This window comes from Anomaloglossus baeobatrachus, chromosome 1 (assembly GCF_048569485.1).
Source record: "Anomaloglossus baeobatrachus isolate aAnoBae1 chromosome 1, aAnoBae1.hap1, whole genome shotgun sequence".
NCBI lineage: Eukaryota > Metazoa > Chordata > Amphibia > Anura > Aromobatidae > Anomaloglossus > Anomaloglossus baeobatrachus.
Genome location: NC_134353.1, coordinates 640803392 through 640827303, shown reverse-complemented (window position 1 = coordinate 640827303; position 23912 = coordinate 640803392). Strand labels below are relative to the sequence as shown.

The following is a 23912-nucleotide window of genomic DNA, read 5'->3' as shown; positions in this document are numbered from 1 at the left end:
CAAAACCTGTTTCAGTCTGTCAGTGATTTGAGACTGGGATGGAGGTTCACCTTTCAACAAGACAATGACCCAAAGCATACTGCTAAAGGAACACATGAGTGGTTTAAGGGGAAATGTCTAAATGTATTGGAGTGGCCTAGTCAAAGCCCAGACCTTAATCCAATTGAGAATCTGTAGTCAGACTTGGAAATTGCTGTTTGCCAGAGGAAAACATCTAAAGGCTGCTTTACACCTTAAAATTTCTCGTGCGATCGCATTTGCGATCGCACCCGCCCCCATTGTTTCTGCGGCACAGGCAATTTCTTGCCCGTGTCGCACAATGTTGTAACCCCGTCACACGTACTTACCTTCCAAACGACCTCGCTGTGGGTGACGAACATCCACTTCCTGAAGGGGGAGGGACGTTTGGCGTCACAGGGACGTCACACAGCAGCCGGCCAATAGAAGCGGAGGGGCGGAGATGAGCGGGACGTAAACATCCCCCCCACTTCCTTCCTTCAGCATTGCCAGCGGGACGCAGGTAAGCTGTGTTCATTGTTCCCGGGGTGTCATACGGAGCAATGTGTGCTGCCCCGGGAACGATGAACAACAGGATGTGCGATTTTTAGAAAATGAGCAACGTGTCAGCGATGAACGAGAAGGTGAGTATTTCTGCTCGTCCATAGCTGTCATATGCTACAATATCACTAATGATGCCGGATGTGCATCACTTACGACGTGACCCCGCCGACATCTCGTTAGATATATCGTAGCATGTAAAGCCCCCTTAACTTAAAAGAGCTAGAGCAGTTTTCCATGAGGAATGGGTAAAATTCCCAGTGACAAGCTGTAATTGCCAAAAAGGAGGCTCTACAAAGCAATGATTTAGGGGGGTGAATAGTTATGCACACTGATGTTTTCAGTTAATGTTTCCTATATGTTTGCTTAACAATAAAAAGAAAATCAAATGTTTACAGTTGTAGGCATGTTCTTTACTTGAACTGATGCAAACCCTCAAAAATCAGTAATATTACAGGTTTTCTGGTAGAATGCCAAGGGGAAAAATATTTTTGTACTACTAATACTACTGTCCCTAAACATTCTGGGGAAAATTTAGTAAGGCCACACTAGTTTTTTGAACACAGAGGCTGATACTAAGGGTACTTTGTATGTTGCGACATCGCTACTGCGATATCGTCGGGGTCAAATCAAAAGTGACGCACATCCGGCGCCGGTAACGATGTCGCAACGTGTAAAGTCTAGATGCACCGATAAAGAATCGCAAAAGCGTCGTAAATCGGTGATCTGTGCATTGTCAGTCATTTCCATAATTTCGCTGCAGCGACAGGTACGATGTTGTTCCTCATTCCTGCGGCAGCACACATCGCTGTGTATGAAGCCGCAGGAGCGAGGAACATCTTACCTGCCTCTAGCAGCTATGCGGAAGGGAGAAGGTGGGCGGGATGTTTACATCCCACTCATCTCCGCCCCTCCACTTCTATTGGCCACCTGCCGTGTGATGTCGCTGTGACGCTGCACGACCCGCCCCTTAGGAAGGAGGCGGGTCGCCGGCCAGAGCGACGTCGCAGGGCAGGTAAGTCCCGTGTGAAGCTGCCGTATCGATAATGGTCGCTACCGCAGCTATCACAGGATACCGCATGTGCGACGGGGACGGGTACTATCGCGCTCGGCATCGCTATCATCGGCTAGCAATGTCGTAGCGTACAAAGTACCCCTTAGTGTTTATTTTAAGTTTGGTTGGACTCGGCAAACCCAAATACCTGCACGTTCATCCATCTCTAGTGCTAACCACTCAGCCACTTTGGTGCCTATAAGCTATGCAATTAAACTTTAAGCCAGATTGATGAATAGCAGATATTTACGAACTTGCAATTGTGCATATAGGGGACAAATTGGAAAATGGGAAAATACATCTGTAGCAGAAGTGGTATGTGTAAAGAAGCCCAAATGTATGAAATATTTAGTAAACTTGGAGCAAATTAGCAATACAGCAATACTGACGTCAGCAATTCCTCTTATTCTAAATCTACCAATGTGTCTGAAAGCTTTCTCATATATTCAACTTATGCGGGCTTTACACGAGACGACTGATCGTGCGATGCATCGTCGGGGTCACGGTTTTCGTGACGCACATCTGGCATCGTACATGACGTCGTCTCGTTTAACACCTCCTAGCGACGCAGTATCGCTCACAAATCATGAGTCGTGTACTCGTCACTAGGTTTCATAAAATTGTTTAATTAAAATGGCGGCGGTTGTTCATCATTTCCGTGGCATCACATGTTGCTCCGTGTGACACCATGAGAACGATGAACAGCAGCTTACCTGCCTCCCGCGGCACCCGACGGCTTAATGGAAAGAAGGAGGTGGGCGGGATGTTTACATCCCGCTCATCTCCGCCCCTCCGCTTCTATTGGCCGCCTGCCGCGTGACGTCGCTGTGACGCCGAACATCCCTTCCACTCCAGGAAGTGGACGTTCGTCGCCCACAGCGAGGTCGTCCGGAAGGTAAGTACGTGTGACGGGGGTTAAACGCGTTTGTGCACCACGGGCAACTAATTGCCTGTGACGCAAAAACGACGGGGGTGGGTACAATCGATCGTGCTATCGCACAATCGGTCGTCTCGTGTAAAGCAGGCTTTAGGGGCTCCAATTCATCCAGACAAGCAATTTTCTTGTTAGTCTTGATGAGGGAATGTGGTGGAGTCAGATACTCCTGATTCTTCATAAATCTGGAGCGTCTGACAAGTGGCGTGCGCTTCCGTGAACCACATCAGAAGTATCACTTTAGTCAGGACTTATGGGTACTTTGCAAGCTGCGACATCGCTAGCCGATGATAGCGATGCTGAGCGCGATAGTACCCGCCTCCGTCGCACATGCGATATCTTGTAATAGCTGCCGTAGCGAACATTATCGCTACGGCAGCTTCACACGCACTTGCCTGCCGTGCGACGTCGCTCTGGCCAGCGACCCGCCTTCTTCCTAAGGGGGCGGGTCATGCGGCGTCACAGCGACGTCACACGGCAGGCGGCCAATAGAAGCGGAGGGGCGGAGATGAGCGGGACGTCCACCTTCTCTCTTCCGCATAGCCGGTGGAGGCAGGTAAGGAGATGTTTCTCGCTCCTGCGGCTTCACACACAGCGATGTGTGCTGCCGCAGGAACAAGGAACAACATCGTATCTCCTATTGTTGCGACATTATGGAAATGACCGACGCTACACAGATCACCGATTTTCGACACTTTTGCCATCGTTTATCGGCGAATCTAGGCTTTACACGTTGCGACGTCGTTACCTGGCCGGATGTGCGTCACTTTAGATTTGACCCCGACGATATCGCAACGTGCAAAGTACCCCTTAGAGTGAGATTTCTGGTGTAGGCAACTCCACTGCTTGACATGAATTAGACGAGCTGTGGCGTCACATCGTTGGCATGACCTGGCTCTGACCATTTTGGTATAGCTGGTCGAAACTGGCGTGAAAATGCCAAAATTTTTATTAGGCGTAAAAGATTTGATGACTAGGGCCCAAAGTGTTGGCCCATGAGCAAGATATATCACCAGGTCAAGCAGAAACACTACTGTTCCATTTACTGTCTATACAGATGACTGTAGAGAAACTTGTACAGTAATAGTGAGCTTGCGACAAAAGATCCAAGTCAATGCAGTACATGTGTGCCACCCCTGTGCCCAGCAGCCTGCCTCTGCTCGGGTCCGGGCCTTCCGGTGGGTGGCTCGAGGGCCTCCGCACCTGGGGGTCCTACGGACACTCCGAATAAAAGGGGGTTGGTGTAGGGACGTATATTTACGGGCTGAGCCGTATACAGTTCGTGACGCCACCCACGGTGTGTGGTGAGGTTGGACACCACCGCTGCTGTTACAGGGCACCTGGGGGAGATGTTGTGCAGCAAGTTGTTAACCCCTCTGTGGGCATGGATGGTGGCCCAAGGACCCGTTGGGCTTTGGTGCAGGGAGATGGGCGACCGCAGAGGGTACTGGTGTACTCACTATTAGAATGAAACACTCGAGTCTCTGGTAAACCAAGGTGATGGTGGTCGGTGCCCGCAGCCGGCTGCGTTCTGGTTCCCTCACCCGGCTGGTGGTCTCTGTCTTTCTCCTGCACCTTTGTGTGATGGTGGACTGCCTGTGCTTGCAACTTCAGGAGTCCGCTCCCGGCTGTATGTGGCCTAAGGAGCCCTTGCCCGCAAACGCTGGCCCGTGGGATCTCTGAGCCTTGGCGGTGACCTATTATTCCCCTCAGTGGGCTGTTGTCTTCAGTCGGGACTTTGGGTGGGACAGGACCTTTAGTCCTGGCCACAATCAGTTAATTAACTAGTACCAGTAGCTTTTGGGCCTAGTTTCAGGGTCTGAGTACCCCCTCTGGTGCTCCAGTTTCTGAGTTGGTTCCCTGGGTCAGTACGGGTGGGCCACTACCCTGTCCCGGTCCACCTCGGTTCCACAGAGCCGTCTTCCCGACTCCTACAGACGGAGACTGCCGTCTGCCTCCTAGCCAGTGGCACCAGGGCTCCTACCCTGGCACCTGTCAGTTTGCTTCAGGCCTGACACACAGGCCTGACTTCACTCCACTCCTCTGACCTTGAACTCAAACTGAACACTTACTGAACTTTTCCCGCCCCAGGCTGTCTAGACTCCTTGGTGGGCGTCTTCCAACCGCATGGTTCCACCCCCTGGTGTGTCTATCAGGCCCTGGGGGTGGTGACTAGGTTTACAATGTGCTGCTGCTGTTACCTATGAGGGACAGGTGTAATGCAGGGGCCTATTTGTGACTATCTGGCCTGGCCAGGGCGTCACACATGCATCGTGCAGTTCTCAGAATTTATGGCTTAACTATAGACATTCACAGCTTTTTTACCAATGCGCAGTAAAGGAGGGAAGGCCAGCAATCAGTGGTAGGAATGCAGGACTAATCCATGCCGCACAATTAAGACAGTGCTGTTGTCAGGTCTGGTGGTTCTGCATCTGAGCGAGTCTGTCGTCTGTTGCACTCCTACGTGTTCTCTGGCTCCCCAATGGGTCACTTGTCGCTTTCGCTGGCCACGAGGGGTGGGGTATTACTGTCAGGGGCAGAGTTTGCACGAGTGTCCGCTCTGACTGAGCAGCCCATGCCCAGGGGTTTCTGGGAGGCAGAAAACCCCTGCTTCCAGCGATGATGTCACTCAGGGGTGCCCTGGTGTGAGCTGTTTCCAGCTGATACGGGACACTTTATCATCTGACACATTCCAGTCTCCTCCTCTCCTTCTGATGTTCTGTGGACAGAGGGTGGGGGATGGGCATTGCCTCAGAGAGTCACATGAGCTCAGGGAGGCAGATATAAACCTGCATCTGCCTTCCTTAGTTGCTGATTAACTCAGTTGTGTGGGGTGGTTTGGATGGTCTCCTCTCTGCTGGTTCTCTGAGGTTTTCTTCTTTCATCTCCTGCTGTAGGTTGCAGGTTATCTTTGTTTTCAGCTGGGTTCAGCTCCCTTTTGTTTTTTGCTGTAGTATCAGCCTTAGGTTTTTTTTTCCTTTTCTGTTTAGTTATTTTCTTGATGTGCTTATACCACCTGTCACTGTGTGCCCGGTCGCCAGCCGCCGTGTTGTTTGCTGCCTGGGAAGGGGTCTGTTACAGTCCCCCCTTGCCAGGACCGGCAGGCGGGTGAAGGATATCTTCAACTCTTAAGGGTGTGCGGCAGTGCGACGGCTTGCGTCATGTGTGACCGACACACTGCGCTTGCTAGCATGCAGCGAGTCTTGTCCTATCATCCCGCATTACAGATGCATCTGTTAAAGTGTAAGATTGACAACATGTCTTTCAGGCATCAGAACCAAATATTATATATTATGAATACAAATATCATAGCTACCGTAATGCTGTCTTCATTCCCTCCATTGGAAACACCTGTAGCAGTCACCGTGCTATCTCCACCAATGCTAGTAGGAGTAGACTCAGAATCTTGAAAAGAAGAGAATTACCACATTATTCACAGGTATAAAAAGGCTATTAGTATAGTAAAGATTTCATACAAACTACTTGTTCTAAATTTTGTTGCAAGATATAGTACAGGCAGTTATCTTTATTCAAATGCTGGGGAGCAGATTGTGTGATGACAGATGGGGATCATCAGCTGACCCATGGATGTCATCATGAGAACCAATTGGTGCCTCGCAATCATGTCACAAGGCCGCCAATGGAAGTGAGGAATGGCGCGCTCACCGACGGCACGTATTAAATCCCGCTGTCAGAGATTGACAGCAGGATTTAACTGGTTACAATGATCTACCCGGGTCTGTTAGAGGCACTTGATGGCTGAATAATTCAGAAGTCATGTGCAGGGAAAGGTGCGGGCTTGGTGTGCGAGCCTGCATCAAAGTTAGGCTGCTTTCACACATCCGGTTTTAACAGTGAGGCTAAATCCGGCTCTAAAACCTATGCAATGGATGCGGAGAAAAAAACGTATCCTTTGCATAAGTTTTTACATGCGGCCCGTCCGGTTTTTGCCGATTGCGGCACGCTACTGAGCATGCGCAGTGCAAAAAAATGCATGCGGCGGCCGGATGCGGTTTTTGCCACATCGCGCCACATCCGGCGTTCATAGGCATGCATTGGAAAAAGTGCCGCATCGGCCAGATGCGGCACGATGCATTTTTTTTCGCCGGACAAAAAAACGTGCCAGGCAACATTCCATCCGGCCGCCGCATGGGTTAAATATGCCGCATCCGGCAAAAAACGGACCGAACGCAAGGCCATGCGGCACAATCCGGCACTAATGAAAATCTATGCGGAAAAATGCAACCGGCGGCAAAAAAAAAAACGGTTGCATTTTTTCTGCAAAGAGCCGGATTGTGCCCCACAGCAAAAAACGGATGTGTGAAAGCAGCCTTAGAGACACGACCTAGGACATACCAGTACATCCAAGGGGTTAAGGGATTAATACATGACAACATCCTGCTGGCCTTAGAAGCTGCTGACATTGCTTGCAGTTATTTAGTTAGTGATCTACACATGCACCCCAATTTTTCTCTAAAGTAACTCTTCTAGTTTTATTACTCCCTAGAAAATATAGTGCCCAAATATTACTAATGCCCATATAAATAACTTTACATTTTTTCCCATTTAACCTCATACGCCAAGTGGATGCTGAAACACCCAGTTTGTCCAGTCAAAATTGTAACTGATGAATATCTTCCATAGATTGCACTATACTATGTAGCTTAGTGTCATTTTTAATTTTAAATATAGAAACAACGCTATTCAAATCCATCTTCTATATAATTAATAAATAAGTTGAATCCGGTAATAGCGGACCCTGCACTGAACATTAGGGTAAACCTCCTATAATCGGAGACCATTCAGAGTAGCGGTCTCAATGACAGTTTTTTCGATCCAATTTCACTTTACCTATTAGTAGAGTTGAGCGAGTACCTAGCTATTCGTACTCGCTATACTCATAACGAGTACTGTCTAATATTCGTGTATTGATTCCGAATAGTGTGTGCAATGCAAGTCAATGAGGAAAAACTCGCAAAGTAACAAGTAACCTTCATGCCATACTATTCGCAAATAGTACAGGTTACTCGTTACTTGCATCTCGTTACTCATTACTTGTATCTACCCAGGCTTGAGCTGCACCTGCTCTGCAAGTACTTGGACAAGATTGGACAGGTTCTGCACCTGATCCATCACAGTTTGAAGTGGATCCATTTTTTTTTTTTCTTGGTGTTTTTTATTTAGTGGGCCAGCTATAATGTGACGCCTGCCTGGAGCGACGGACTCAGGATCGGTGAAACAGGTGAATAGAGGCAACCGCCCACAAAGCAAGAACCTGGACCCCGCAACCCTTTAACCTCTATACATGGATTTGGAATTATGACAGGGCCCAGGTGATCACTGCCCGCGGAAGACTGCGGTCCTGAGAAGAGCAGTAACCAGGCACGGTCAAATCCAGAAGGTAGAACAGGGACAAAAATTGTCAGGCGGGAGAGTGGTCAGATAGGCTAAAATTCAAAACCGAAACTAGCGGCAAAGTACAGGAACGGCAGGCAGAAGAGTGGTCAGATAGTCAAGCTATGGTCAAAATGCGGGAATACAAACAAACAGCAAGAAACCAGAGTCTAGCAGGGAATTACAGGACTATATCTGGCACCTGCCAGCAGAAGGGAGAAAGCATAAGAGAGGTGTGGTGCCTTCCCATTGGCCCCAGCTGAAAGGTAGACACCACCACAGTCAACCAGTGGTACTGCAGGTCCTAGTGAAAACCAGCCTAATAGATGTGCTGAGCCTGCGTCCAGCATACCCACTGACTGCTCCCTCATCCCCAGCACCGCCCACAGTGGTGACGCGGTGGCGTCTGGTGATTGAAGCAGAAGTCGACTCCGGTGGAGATGTGACAGACAGAGAGAGAGAGAAAGACACAGAAAGAGAGCGCGAGACAGAGACAGTGAGGGAGACAGACAGAGAGAGGCAGACAGAGACAGACAGACAAAGAGGGAAAGTGGGAAAGAGACAGAGAGGCAGTTACCATCCCGAGCAACGCCAGGTACTAGAGCTAGTTCATCATAAAATTAAAGGCAACAAAAAACTAATATTTCCTTAGTTTAGCTGATATGCTCGTCTGGTAGGCTCCATTAGTAAGTATATGTCAAATGATCACATTGATGTATATATTATGTGCTCAATCCCATTTAACCAAACTACTAAGAAGAAAATAAATAATATTTACCATAATATCCTTTGCCATCATATGGATGAATAATGTTACCTAAAACAGAAAACAAATAGAAAGTAAAAGAAAATGTGCGAGTATTATCACAGGTTCCAGTATACTCATGTGACGCTCTGGACTATTCAGGTCGTCACAGGGTACTGCACAAACTGCCCTCCCCGTGCAGTATTCAAACCCCCATGGTTCTGGGTCTCTATCCTGCAGTACTGCCTCCACCAGCATTCACAAATCCTAGATACACCTTGCACCACACCTGTCAGGCACACCAGTGGGCTTCTTAAGCAGGAATAGGGCCGCCCACCTAGGGGTCAGGCAGGGAGGTGGGAGGTGTCAAGTCAGTTCAGTGGCTGCCCTCGAGCTGTGAGGAGCTCTGAGGAAGCTGGGAGTTGTAGCTCCCAGGGGAGAAGTCAACTAGGTCGCAGACGGTGGTCTGGACCTAGAGGAGTCGGACCCCCGGTCGCAGGGGATTGAGACTAGGTGCCTGGAACCTGTCGAGGAGGACTGCCCGCAGCCTGGTCCTATCACCGGTCCGGGCCCGAAGGCATGTCGGGGTACATGGACCCAAGGTCGGGGAGAAGCTTCAGACAACCCGACAATTAACCTGCAGAGGACAGGTCCTTTATGGACTGTTTCCACCCGCTCAGAGATCGGGGGCACTAGCACAATGAGGGGGATAGGGCTTTCCTATCAAGCAGCCCACTGAAATCCCAAGCATGAGCTCCTGAGAGCAGGCCCCCTCACTTAGCCAGAGTGGGGAGCGGGGCCCGGACAGCTCCAAGCTACCGGGCCAAAACGGACACTTTCAAACTTTTCTGCCAGGAGGCAGGTTACGGACCACCGGCAATACTGCAGGGGACAGGACCCGGCTGAGCTTCCCTCGAGAGGCAACGACGTTCAGAGACTTGGTTTACCCTGTTGTCAACGTCTTCTTAATTGCTGAGTGAGTACCCGACTGGCCCCTGCACTGCGCCCCCGCATTTTCAACCAGAGATCCGGGGCCTACCCCCTACCCATGGAGGGGGACGTCATCTAGCTGCTCCACTCCATCACCCCGGGTACTCCCAATGGCAGAGGCGGTACTTCCAATTACCGTACACCACAGGTGGCGTGACGAACTGTACCAAATCCCCTGTAAATACTCCCTTTTCATTTGAGTGTGGCCCCTAAACCCCCGGGTCCAGAGACCCTCGATCCACAAACGATCTGTCGCGGGCGGAGGAGGGGACGCTGCGCTCTCCCACTGCCCGGGTCCGGCTGCTGCTGCTCGGTGGTGGCTCGAGCGGTGGGCCGGATCCCGGAACTCGAGCGGCGTTCCTCGCCCGTGAGTGAAAGGGGGAATTGATTGTGGGGAATTTGGTATTGTCCGTGACGTCACCCACGGTTGTGGTGAGATTGGTGACACCACCGCTGCTCTGGACGGGGAGCCCGGGAGCGATGACAGGGAGCAGCCTGGATGTTAGTTCTCCCCTCCATGGGTAGGGGGTTGGTTGTCCCGGGGCCCGGTGATGGGGTAGGGATGGTTGGCAGGCGGGTTACGGGGCCTGGCGAGGTGCAGGGTCGCGGGGGCAGCGCTGTGCCGCACGGCACGGTGGTACTCACTCAGCCAATGATGTACACAGAGTCTCCGGTAAAACAAACGGCTGGATGGACGGGTCCCATAGACGGCTGCGGTGTTTCTCCTCCCGGCAGGTTGATGGTGACTGCCTTTCCCTGCACCTGTGTAGTGTAACTGTTCCAATGGGTTCCCACCGGTAACCCGCTCCCCAGCTTGAAGGTTGCCGAAGGAGCCCTTTTTGCCCGCAGGCTCTGGCCCTGGGAACTTTAGCCTTGGCGGTGACTGTGTTTCCCTCTCTCGGTTGGACTGTTGCCTTCTGTCGGGACTTGGCTGCTGGGAAACCCAGAAGGTTCCCTTCGCTAACGGATTTGGCAAATTCACGGCGACTCCTAGCCTTGCCGGGGTCCGTAAGCCCCTGCCGGATGGTGCTGGCTTCTCTTTGCGTACCAGTCCGGTACCGCCGGGCCACCACCCGTCCACGGTCCTTACGGTTAGCTCCAATAGGCCACTCCTGCAGACTGTCACCACCGTCTGACAACCTTGCTGTTCCGTCCGAGCCACACACCGGGACCAACTTCTCTCTCCGCCTTTACCACTTCCCAAAACTAATCTGCTTCTTTTTCCCGCCTCCAGGACTGTGAACTCCTCGGTGGGCGGGGCCAACCACCTGGCCCACCCCCTGGTGTGAACATCAGCCTCTGGAGGAAGGCAACAAGGGTTTTGTCTGACTTAGGTGTGCCTGACCGGGAGTGTGGGGTGTGTTAGTGTTGTTATCTGTGGCCCCTGGCTTGTCCAGGGCGCCACATTCCCCCTTAGTTAAATGCAGACCATCCGCGGGCTGCCCGTCCATCACCGGTTTTATTTTCACAAACTGGAAAAGATAAACGGTAAAACAGATTACATTTATAATAACATCTTCCCACATCGGGAGGTACTTTACTTAATGTTGCTAACGGTTTCGGCTTCCGCTCTCTCCCACCCAAGCAACCTGGCCCTGATGCTGCCCCTAAGCAAATGGGCAGCACCCCTTGACCCCAGTCCTGCACCAAGTTGCCCGAGCGGGTTCTGTCCTTTTCAGGGGACCCACATCCATGGGGAACCCCTGAAACCACCAGAGGATCGCCACCGGTTCCGGTGGTGGCTGGGCCCCAGCCTACTCCACTGCGGGCCCTTCCTCCAATCTGCCTCTCTGGAGGCGGTCACGGTAAAGCCATCAAGACATATTTTTATTTACATACCACAAGTTCGTGGTTGCCCTGCCAGTTCTCGGGCTTGTCCGTAGTAGTCTCTACGCAAAACTTTTCAAACAGTCCCCACGGGGACAACGGTGCCGGCAACGACCGGTTTCAATCACTTTGCAAATCAGATGAATCTTCGGTACTCATTCTTATCAATCAGACTTTCAAAACTTTTAAACGGTTACTTTCAACACACAAAACTCCCCTTTTAAAGTGTAGTCTCCCTAAACCTAAGCGGGGGTCTACCTAGGTTGGGAAGAGTGGACCTCCGGGGTCCGGTGTCAGTGGTGACAGGCAGAGGGGCAGAGGGAACCATCGGTTCCTCTCCCCTGCTATCGTGTGGGGCAGGCGGAGGCATAGGGGAGCTGGGTACAGGTTCATCCCTGGGTACTGGCTCATGGTTGACTACTTCCATCACTTCCTCATCCACGGGTTGTGGGAACAGTATCACTGGAAGAATCACCGCGCCGTTCTGTGTAGGCCAGTCTGCTGGAAAATCACCCATCATGGTGTGGATTACCTCTTCTGCCTTCTCCGCTGGTCTGAGAACCGGAGCTTCAGCCGCTGCCCTCAGTGCTGGTGGGCACCTCTTTAGATGGTCCCGGGAAACCGTGGCCAAGGTTCCCCCCCCTGGTCACGACTGACCTGGTAGGCCTTCCCATTTTCCCATCCTGTGGGCTGTATGACATACGGGGTTTGCTCCCATTGATCATCCAGCTTGTGGGTCCTCCTTTTTCGCTTCAGCACCACATCTCCAGGCTGGAAAGGACCAGCAGACGCCTTCTGGTTGAAGCGCTGTTCCTGCTGTTCCCGACTCCGACTCAAGTTCTGTTCAACATACTCCTGGATTTGTCGGTACTGAACCCTCCGCCGAGTGTCCCATTCAGCTGTCGAAAGGAGTGCTTCCGGGGCTTCCAATTCCATGTCCAGATCCACCGGTAGCCGGCCGGGGCGAGCCCTCATCAGGTATGCTGGGGTGCACTTCGTCGAGCTTGAAGGGATATTGTTGTACATATCGACCAGGTCAGGTAGCTTCTCCGGCCACAGGTTCCGTTCTTCTAGCGGCAACGTCTTAAGGAGGCCCAGGACCAGGTGGTTCATCTTTTCACACATGCCGTTGGTTTGGGCATGGTAAGGCGTGGTCCGGATTTTCTTGCAGCCGTACAACTGGCAAAATTCTTGGAACACCTCTGCCTCAAAGGCCGGGCCTTGGTCAGTAAGCACCTTCTCGGGGTATCCATGTGGTCGGCAGAAATAAGCCTGGAACGCTCTAGCAGTGGTACGGCCGGTTAGGTCTTTGACTGGGACAACCACCATGAACCTTGAATAGTGGTCTACCATGGTTAGAGCGTAGGTGTACCCACTTCGGCTGGGGGTGAGCTTTACATGGTCCAGGGCAACCAGCTCCAGCGGTTGATGTGTAACGATCGGGTGTAGGGGCGCCTTCTGGGTGGCCTCGTCCTTCCTTCTCAGTGTGCAAGGGCCACATTCTCGGCACCAGGCCTCTACAGATTCCCGCATTCCACTCCAATAGAACCGCTCTCTCAACAGCATCTCTAGTTTCTTCCATCCGAAGTGTCCAGCACCATCATGGTATGCTTGCAAGATGGTGGGCACGTTAGCATGGGGAATCACCAACTGGCGGATCTTCTCATGGGCCTTTGGGTTAATCAGTTCACGGTACAACTTCCCCTGGTGTAGATACAGCCGGGTCCGTTCCCGCCACAGGCGTTGGGCTTCGGCTGGGGCGGCAGGGTCTATCCCAGTAGCGCCTTGTTCCACTAGGATCTTGACTAGGCGGACAGCGGGTGCTTGGTCCTGAGCTTCTTGCGACTCCTGGCCGGGCAGAGGGTCCAGGTTTACCCGTTGTTGATTGACATGCACCTTCTCAGTTAGCGGCTGATGAAATGCGGGCAACTCAATCTCTTCGAGGTCGTCATCCTCGGGCCCTTCTTCCAACAGGTGGGGCATCCGAGAGAGTGCATCGGCATTAACGTTGGCACGGCCGGCCCTGTACTTGATGGTGAAATCGTAGGTAGCTAGCCTGGCCACCCACCGCTGCTTCAACGCGCCCAGCTTGGCTGTGTCCAGGTGGGTCAGCGGGTTATTATCCGTGAAAACGGTGAACTTAGCTGCTGCCAGGTAATGGCGGAACCGCTCGGTGATAGCCCACACTAGTGCCAGGAGCTCAAGCTTGAAAGAGCTGTAGTTCTCAGGGTTCCTCTCAGTCGGTCGGAGTTTTCAGCTAGCATAAGCAATCACTTTTTCCTTTCCGTCTTGGACCTGGGATAGGACTGCCCCCAAGCCCACATTGCTGGCATCGGTGTAGAGGATGAAGGGGTGGCTGTAGTCAGGGTACGCTAGGATTTCTTCCCCGGTCAGGGCCGCTTTCAGCTGGCGGAAGGATTCCTCATGCCTTTCTTCCCACACCAGTGGGGCTCCTAGGGGTCTACCACCTTTGGTCTGTCCCACGAGGAGGTCTTGCATGGGGGCAGCCATCTTCGTGTACCCCTTGATGAAGCGACGGTAATACCCCACCAGGCCCAGGAACTGCCTCACTTCCCTCACCGTGGTCGGCCTCGGCCAGTTCTGGATGGCGGTGATCTTCTCGGGGTCAGGGGCGACACCTTCTGCACCAACCACATGCCCTAGGTACTGCACTCTGGGTTTCAGCAGATGACACTTTGAGGGCTTCAACTTCATCCCATATTTAGCAAGGGACGCGAACACTTCGGCTAGGTGCTCCAGGTGGGCTTCATATGTCTGGGAGTACACAATCACATCATCCAGGTACACCAAGACGGTCTCGAAATTTAGATGCCCCAGACAGCATTCCATCAGCCGTTGGAAGGTCCCAGGGGCATTGCACAGCCCGAACGGCATGCTATTAAATTCGCAAAGTCCCATAGGGGTGGCAAATGCAGTCTTCTCCCGGTCTTCTGGCACCACAGCCACCTGCCAGTACCCACTGGTGAGGTCAAGGGTGGAAAAGTAGTTAGCGGTTCTCAGCGCAGCCAGGGACTCCTCAATGCGGGGCAGAGTGTAAGCGTCCTTATGCGTTATCTGGTTAATTTTCCGATAATCCACACACATCCGCATAGTGCCATCCTTCTTCTTAACCAGTACCAACGGGGTGGCCCAGGGACTGCAGCTGTCCCTTATAACCCCTGCCTCCTTCATGTTCCTCAACATGTCCTTGGCACATTGGTAGTGTGCAGGGGGAATAGGCCTGTACCTCTCTTTGATAGGGGGGTGCTCACCGGTGGGGATATGGTGTTGGACCCCTTTAATCTGCCCAAAGTCTAGGGGATGTTTGCTAAAAACTCGCTCGTACTCCCGTACCACCCGGTATACCCCTTCTTTGTGATGTGTAGGGGTATCATCAGTGCCCACGTGTAGCTGTCGGCACCACTCGTCTAACTCCCCTTGGGATGGGTGAGTGCTGGCAGTAGGTGGTGAGGTTGGGGGAATGGCCTCGCGGATGGTGTGGGGATCTAGAGTGAGCAACTTGGCAAGGGTAGCATACCGGGGAGGCCTGACTTCTTCCTCCCCGCAGTTCAGCACCCTCATGGGCACTCTCCCCTTCTTTACGTCTACCACCCCTCGGGCGGCCATTACTGTGGGCCAGTGTTCAGAGGGCATGGGTTCTGTCATAGCAGGGTAATCACGCCCCTGGGGCCCTACTGCTGCCCTACACCAAATCATCATCTCGCTCCTGGGAGGTACAATCAAAGGGGCAACATCCATCACTCTCACCCCATCAATCTCTCCTCCTGTCGAGTTCACATGTTGGCAGTACATCAGGGCTCTGATCTCACGCTGCACAGCTCTCTGTCGGCTCCCCGCCGCCGTGGCGGCCAGCTGCTGCAGTAGGGTCAGCACGTCACTCATACAGTGCTCCATCACATTAGTCCCTAGCACTACCTTCGGGTTATGATCACTGGGTTCATTCATTATCACAATCATACCCTGGTGTTGCAGCTCAGCTCATCTCACAGTCATGGCCACCTGTTTGTACCCCACTTGGGTCAATGGGAGTCCATCAGGAGCAATCAGTGTCATACTGGCATCTGGGGGAGCCAGCTCGTCTTTTCCCGAATACCGTTGATACAGTGTGTATGGTATAGTGGTTACCTGTGATCCAGTGTCCAGGAGAGCCATCACCGGTATGCCGTCCACGGCCACAGGGATGATGGGCCGGGCCCCGATGTACCGGTCCCGCCAGTCTGGGGGGCCATGGGGTTCTACTCCTGAGAATTGGCCCGTGGCCCCAGGGGTTGCTCGTTTAACGGACACCGTCGGGAGTAGTGGCCGGGTTTGCTGCACCTGTAACAGATCGGGGGTCCATGCCGTGAGTCGTTGGCCCTTCTCCGCTGCATCCAGGGGACGTCCTCAGGACAGTCGGCGAGCTGCATCTTCACCGGGGCCTGGGGTCTGGTTGGAGGCTGGAGTGCGGCGAGGATCTTAGCGAGGTCCCCATCCATGAGGCGAACCTGAGCAGCGAGTTCTTCCATCCTTCCACTTGGGGCTGCAGGTACTGGAGGTGCTGGTGGGGTAGGAGCCACCACGACGGGAGCAGTCTCAACCGGCCATGGGGCTGTCTCAGGGGCCTCAGATGCGGGGGGTTGCAGAGCTTTGATGGCCCGTTCCTTTAACACGGCAAAGTCCACATCAGGGTATTCTAGGGCCCACAGCCGACGTTGTTTGCGGTCCTCGGAGGACCTCATCCCCGGCACAAACTGCTCACTTAACATTTTGTTACTGTCCGCACTGTTGATGGTGTCCACCCGCTTCAGTGTGCGGAGTGCGGTTTTCAGGCGCAAGGCATAGTCCCGAATGCTATCTGCGGGCCATTGCCGGCATTGATAGAACTGCATCCGCAACTCTGCCTCAGTACGGGTCTCAAAGGCAGTCTGCAGCTTCTCAAAGATGGTGGCTACAGAGGACCGGTCCCCCTCGGCCCAGGTCTCCACCTCCTGCTCAGCCGCGCCGGTTAGCTGCCCCAGCACTAGCGCTGCACGTTGCTTGTCAGTCAGGGGGTACAGTTCTAGTAGCGGACTAAGCTTCTTCCAGAAAACCTGCAAGGCATCAGGTTTCCCATCGTACTGCGGTAGCCAGGCAGCTCCGGGCACATAGGGCAAGTAGAACGGCATCACCTGAGCGAGAGCTGGGGCCGTGGCGCTCCCCGCCAGCACGGCCGGGACCTGGGCAGGCCCATTCCCATCTACGGGTGCCCCCGCGACTGCGACCGCCGCTCCTCCAGCGGCTCCGTCGGGCGCAGACATCTTGTTTCCGTCCCCCTTAGTCTCTTTCCGGCTCCTCCTGTACAGGGGCGGGGTTTTGGCCTTCGCGCCTCTACTGCTCGAGGAGATGCTCGAGCGGGAATCTTTCGCGCCAAAGATGGCGGCTTCACAAATTTTTCGGCCGGACACCTCCGGCGGTCACAAGGCGCACCTCTACCAGACGGCAGAGCTGTAAGATCCTGTTCGTGACGCCAAGTTGTCGCGGGCAGAGGAGGGGACGCTGCGCTCTCCCACTGCTCGGGTCCGGCTGCTGCTGCTCGGTGGTGGCTCGAGCGGTGGGCCGGAATCCGGGGACTCGAGCGGCGTTCCTCGCCCGTGAGTGAAACTGGGAATTGAGTGTGGGGAATTTGGTATTGTCCGTGACGCCACCCACGGTTGTGGTGAGATTGGTGACACCACCGCTGCTCTGGACGGGATCCCGAGAGCGATGACAGGGAGCAGCCTGGATGTTAGTTCTCCCCTCCATGGGTAGGGGGTTGGTTGTCCCGGGGCCCGGTGATGGGGTAGGGATGGTTGGCAGGCGGGTTACGGGGCCTGGCGAGGTGCAGGGTCGCGGGGGCAGCGCTGTGCCGCACGGCACGGTGGTACTCACTCAGCCAATGATGTACACAGAGTCTCCGGTAAAACAAACGGCTGGATGGACGGGTCCCACAGACGGCTGCGGTGTTTCTCCTCCCGACAGGTTGATGGTGACTGCCTTTCCCTGCACCTGTGTAGTGTAACGGTTCCAATGGGTTTCCACCGGTAACCCGCTCTCCAGCTTGAAGGTTGCCGAAAGAGCCCTTTTTGCCCGCAGGCTCTGGCCCTGGCAACTTTAGCCTTGGCGGTGACTGTGTTTCCCTCTCTCGGTTGGACTGTTGCCTTCTGTCGGGACTTGGCTGCTGGGAAACCCAGGAGGTTCCCTTCGCTAACGGATTTTGCAAATTCACGGCGACTTCTAGCCTTGCCGGGGTCCGTAAGCCCCTGCCGGATGGTGCTGGCTTCTCTTTGCGTACCGCTCCGGTACCGCCGGGCCACCGCCCGTCCACGGTCCTTACGGTTAGCTCCAATAGGCCACTCCTGCAGACGGTCACCGCCAACCTTGCTGTTCCGTGCGGGCCACACACCCGGACCAACTTCTCTCTCCTCCTTTACCACTTCCCAAAACTAATCTGCTTCTTTTTCCCGCCTCCAGGACTTTGAACTCCTCGGTGGGCGGGGCCAACCACCTGGCCCACCCCCTGGTGTGAACATCAGCCCCTGGAGGAAGGCAACAAGGGTTTTGTCTGACTTAGGTGTGCCTGACCGGGAGTGTGCGGTGTGTTAGTGTTGTTATCTGTGGCCCCTGGCTTGTCCAGGGCGCCACAGATCACCACCCACAGATCCGAGCAGTTCGATCTGCTCCAGGGGCGGCACACTCATATCTGTATCAGTATACTAATCTTTACTATTGTTATTTTCACTTTCACAGCATTATGTTTTCCGCATTTATTTCTGACTTTCTAAATAAGAGCAGCACAAAAATGAGTAATTGATTCATATTTTAGAGGCTAATAAATCTGACATGTGTCTCTCCAAAAAATAAAAAGATCTTTAGTCAATCTAGAAACAAAACCTAGTATAACATCACAATGAGGTTACTGACAGTGACTGGAGGCATTCCGTGGGTACGTGTATTTGTCAAAATGGCTTTACTCATAACACTCTATTTGCGTGGTCATAACTATGGATACCTATGGTCCTGCAATGCCCTGCACATGAGGTAAGCGATATAGTGAATCAGAAGAACTTTAAAACATTTCTAATTGGAGGTATTTGCTATTAATATTATTATACCTACTATATATTGGGATATGATGTTGGAGATGGGAATAACCCTTTAAAGCAAAACATGAGACTCGAGCCTGCAAAACTGCTGACAATGCTTCATAGGAGACCTATAAAGATGCTTAAAATCCCATCTTCAAGATCCTATCCAAATATGTAGTAGGTGTAATAATAATAATAATAATAATATTATTATTATCATTATTAGCAGAAAATATCTACAATTGCAAATGTACTATAGTTCTCCTGATGTAGCCATTTCTCTTACCTCATGTGCAGGGGATTGCAGCTTCGGTACCCATGGTTGCGACCACTCATACTGACAGTTAATTGCTCGAGGTGGTAACCATGGATACGTACACAATGATCTGCACATGAGGTAAGACATGGCTATTTCAGGAGAACTATACTACATTTCTAATTGGAGGCATTTACTAATATTATTATAACACCTATTACATATTGAGATAGGATCTTGGTGATGAATATACCCCTTGAATCATTACTTTTTATAGGCTTTTCAAACCATGATAAATTAGAAAGTGAAGTTTTACTCTTGTACATGTCTTTCCCATAATTGCTTTGAAGGCAATTTGTAAGGCTCAAGTGTTCTTGGCTCAATGCTTTAATGGCTCCATTACGCGTTCATTTTGCTCTTGAGTGACAGCTGTAGTTGTACTTGGCTCCATAATGCTAGTGTAGAGAGCAGAGGTGTATCTAGGCTTTCCAGCACCCGAGGCAAGAATTAAGTTTGACGCCCCCACCCCCCACCCCCCAGCAGTTTGGGTGGTCGTCATGTGACCAATCACTCAAATGTGATTTGCACACTTAGAGTCACGTGATGACGAGCTTCTCTTCATAATTCTCTCAATGTTCAATGAGAATCGTATGACAAAAAGCTAATTGTCAGATGGAAGTATGAAAATTACATGGAACCAGCAAGCAGAGCTGAATTGTGACTGTGGGTATATTACACGCTGTTAGAACTGAGGATACTATACTGCTTAATTTTATAATTAAAGGGATTGTCCAGGTTTGAGATGAAAGTCTGCAGCGACTTAAGGCTTCTGAATTCTTACAGTGCATGCTCTGCACACTTTTAGGATTCTCCGGTGTCAGTGATGAAAGTGGACTGTCATGTGAGCACAAATATGAGATTTGTATACTTCTGGCCACATTCTGATTTGATGTGTCCGGCCTCAGTCAATTAATTTTCATTGAGCGAGGCCATGTGTGACACCCTGGCAAAACTAGGTAGTCACAGAAGTAGTCCACCCTCCTTTTTACCACCAAAAACCCACACCCAGGTACAACACACAGCCATTAAAGCCTAGCCACCCCCTCATGATAATAAGAGCACACCAGTGGGCGGGATCAGGTGGATGAGAACGCCCACCTAGGGGTCCTGAGGTGTCAGGGGCGGGAACACGACAGTTCAAGGAGAGACAAGTTGGAGAGTTGAAGCTGATAGTTTACAGTGGAGATAGAGAAGTGGAGTCAGGGGTAGGGGCCCCTGGACTAACTGGCTAGGTGGCAGACAGTAAACAGGGTCACAGGCGACGGATATCCGGTCGCGGGAGACTTAAAGTGGACTGGGGCAGGGTTGTAGCTCGCCGGTGCTAAAAGCGGGAATCCGGTCCGGAGGCCATGCCCAGACGGGGTGCCTGGACCTTAGGATGAGGAAGGTGGCATGCCCTTTGTTAATCAGCCAGCAGAGGACGAGGTTTCAGGCCTTGTTCTCCAGAAGCCCAGAGAGCGAAACGGAAGCCCAACGAGGGGGATAGGGTGTCCATCAGAACCCACAGAAATCCCAAGGGTCAGATTCCGCGGGCCACAGCTCCCAACATACACAGTACTGGGAGTGCACTTCCCCATTCCATACGGAGTTGTCCCAGAGAAGACAGAAACACAGCGTGCAGGAGGAAGGGACCACTGTTTACTACACCCGGGTGTGGGACCCGAATACACCCACCAAAGGCAGCCGGTCTCTAGCAACTTGGTTTACCACTGGACCTGTGTGTGATTACTGAACTGTGAGTACACCATTGATCCCCGGTCCCACCGGCATGCCCCCACCACACAGCCATTACTCCCGTGCAGGGCCGTATTTGGGGTTTTTGCTGCCCTAGGCACTGTCAGAGGTGGCGCCCCCTTCTGATCAGTCAGATTACGGGTATGTGCACACAGCTTTTTTTTTTTTTTCAGACAGATCCGCCCTATAACCCGCCCAAAAAACCCAAACTCTAAATATTAAAGAAATGAACTCATACACTGCAATGTAAAACGACTTGCTGTCCATATGTTCAGTCTTTGGAGTTTTTTTAAGTGCGTCAGGTTTCCTCAGACATGAAGCGGCTGACAGTGACCGGTCCATTATATGGCGGCTGCTGCTTGGATGCCGCTTACTACCGTAGTTGTGACCGGCCATTATATAGCGGCTTCTGCTTGGATGCCGCTTACTAGTTCATTTAAAAAATAAGTAAAATCCAGTAGCTAAAAGATGTTGGAAAAAACAACCAAGAAGCCACAGCAAAAAAAAAAAATATTTGCTTCAGGATAAAATGATGACTGTCCTGAAGCGTATTCTGTCTGAATAATTCCGGGGGTTCACAGACATCTACAAGACGTGTGCATATGCCCTGATAGAGCCCAGAGCCTTCAGATAGTAGTTAACACCTGCATACACATTAACCTAAAGTGGTCTAAACCCGCCAATATCGACAGGTTCTGCTGACAGCCCAATGTGTATGGGGGCTCTCAATTCTGATTGTCAGGGGAATAAGGATCCAGCATGTCCGATTACGGAGTGTAGATCCTATTATCCTCTAAATGATAAGCTGCTGTCCGAGATGTCCAGCAGCGGCTCTAATAAAGAACACAGAAACAATTGGCAGAATGAGTGCTCCTGTATATGGGAGAGCCGAGCAAGATAGCTGCCGGCCTAAAAATGAGACTATAGTGTATGGGGGCTTTAGTCTATTACTTATTCGGCTGACAGACATGCAGATAGCTGTATTTTTAGTCCAGCACACTGACCCTATGTTTTAGGATCAAGACTGATAAGGTAAAGATTACAACAGCCACATGACTATCACCAGAACCACCATCAGTACAGTAATACATAACTAAAACCACACTAAATACAAGAATACGTAACCAAAACCACAGTTAGTACAGTAATACATCAACAGAACTACTGTCAATACAGTAATATCACCAAAACCACCCTAAATACAATAATACATCACCAAACCCACCCTGAAGACAATACATTGCCAAAACCACCATCAGTACATGAATACATTGCCAACTTCACACAGCAATCAAGTGCAGTGTCAGGTTAGACCCATATACATCTATGTATTGCATTAACGTACAACTCTCAGTATGTCCTTAACAATGGTAAGGAGATGCTGGTAGTTGTTACTAGCCATCATTAGACTGTGGACCATATAAGAACCACAATACTGATTAGTCCCAGGCAGTAGACTTAACTTTTGGACGAGATCTTATAGGTTTAGGTCCATTAATTCTGAGGAGATTAGTAGGGCAGAGGTGGGCTCAGTAGGGAGAAGGGGCATCATGGGGTGGGACTTGAGACCCCCACCAATTGCTCAAAAGACCTCTTAAGTTCACAGCTCAGGAGACAGGACTATGAAATTTTACTCCCGGAATCCATTCTGTCTGCATGTTCTGGTTCTGGGAAACACTCGGGGCCACGGTAGTCGGACCCCCAGCGATTGGAAAGTTATTCCCCATCCCAAGGATAGGGGGCAAGTTCCCAATGTGAGAAAACCCCTTTAAAGCAGCATTAACACTGCAGCCAAAGATGGGAAACTGATTTATCTAAACAGTGTCCATCACCCGATGCACGAGCAAAAAACTTTCATTCGTCAGGTGAGATGATTTTTAAGCTGACTTAAAGGGAACCTGTCACCCCAAAATGACACCTAGACTGCGGAAATATTTATATGGGGGACATGATCTGTGGAGAAATAATCCCACTCATATAGAGTTCAGCTTAAAAAGGAACTGGTCACAACCTTTAATATTAAACTGCTCCATTGTCTTGTTAGTCAGAAAATGTGCATCACTTACATTGCGTCACTAACAAGACATTGGGGGCAGTTAAAAATTGAAAAAGGGTGTAACAGGTTCCCTTTAATGTTCACTGAAAAAGCCACATTTGATATGAAAATGAGGACATTTCTGCGCGGCCTAAGCCTGGTGCACAATTACCACCTAATATAGGAAAATACTAGCCAGGCCTGTGTCTTGATTAATAGTGATCCATTGGTGAGAGTGAGCACCGTAACACCAGATCTCCTGTCTGCACCGCACCCAACACTGCGGCACACTCCAAGCGTCAGTGCGGGTGTGCACACAACACAGGAGGAGCACAGCGGCACACTCCAAGCGTCAGTGCATATGTGCATCCAACACAGGAGGAGTACAGCGGCACACTCCAAGTGTCAGTGCATGTGTGCATCCAACACAGGAGGAGCACAGCGGCACACTCCAAGCGTCAGTGCATATGAGCATCCAACACAGGAGGAGCACAGCGGCACACTCCAAGCGTCAGTGCGGGTGTGCACACAACACAGGAGGAGCACAGCGGCACACGCCAAGCGTCAGTGCATGTGTGCATCCAACACAGGAGGAGCACAGTGAGGAGGGGGACACGGCGCTGTGATGTGCTGTCTGCTCACTTCAACAACCTTCCTCATTGAATCGGCAGTCAAATACAGGCAGCATCCAGGTGTCAGAACGTGCCTGCAGTCACACTGCAGGCGCACCCACGCGGACACTGCAGTCACACTGCAGGCGCACCCACGCGGACTCTGCAGTCACACTGCAGGCGCACCCACGCGGACACTGCAGTCACACTGCAGGTGCACCCACGCGGACACTGCAGTCACACTGCAGGCGCACCCACGCGGACACTTCAGTCACACTGCAGGCGCACCCACGCGGACACTGCAGTCACACTGCAGGCGCACCCACGCGGACATTGCAGTCACACTGCAGTCACACTGCATGCGGACACTGCAGTCACATTGCATGCGAACACTGCAGTCACATTGCATGCGGACACTGCAGTCACATTGCATGCGGACACTGCAGTCACATTGCATGCGGACACTGCAGTCACATTGCATGTGGACACTGCAGTCACATTGCATGCGGACACTGCAGTCACATTGCATGCACACCCACGCGGACACTGCAGTCACATTGCATGCGGACACTGCAGTCACATTGCATGCGGACACTGCAGTCACATTGCAT

The 23912-nt window shown here is 51.8% G+C and overlaps 2 protein-coding genes across 2 annotated transcripts in view; one reads left to right on the top strand and one right to left on the bottom strand.

Moving 5' to 3' along the window:
- LOC142296919 (M1-specific T cell receptor alpha chain-like) overlaps window positions 1-23912 on the top strand; it is a 713655-nt gene that overhangs the window by 222193 nt on the left and 467550 nt on the right. The window lies entirely within an intron of this gene.
- Window positions 1-23912, bottom strand: part of LOC142303431 (BDNF/NT-3 growth factors receptor-like) — a 93172-nt gene that overhangs the window by 627 nt on the left and 68633 nt on the right. The window contains exons 9-10 of the mRNA XM_075344773.1: window positions 8719-8757; window positions 5863-5951 (exon numbers count right to left, since the gene is read on the bottom strand). Coding sequence (XP_075200888.1) covers window positions 5863-5951; window positions 8719-8757 — 128 coding nt within the window. The remainder of the gene's footprint in view (window positions 1-5862; window positions 5952-8718; window positions 8758-23912) is intronic.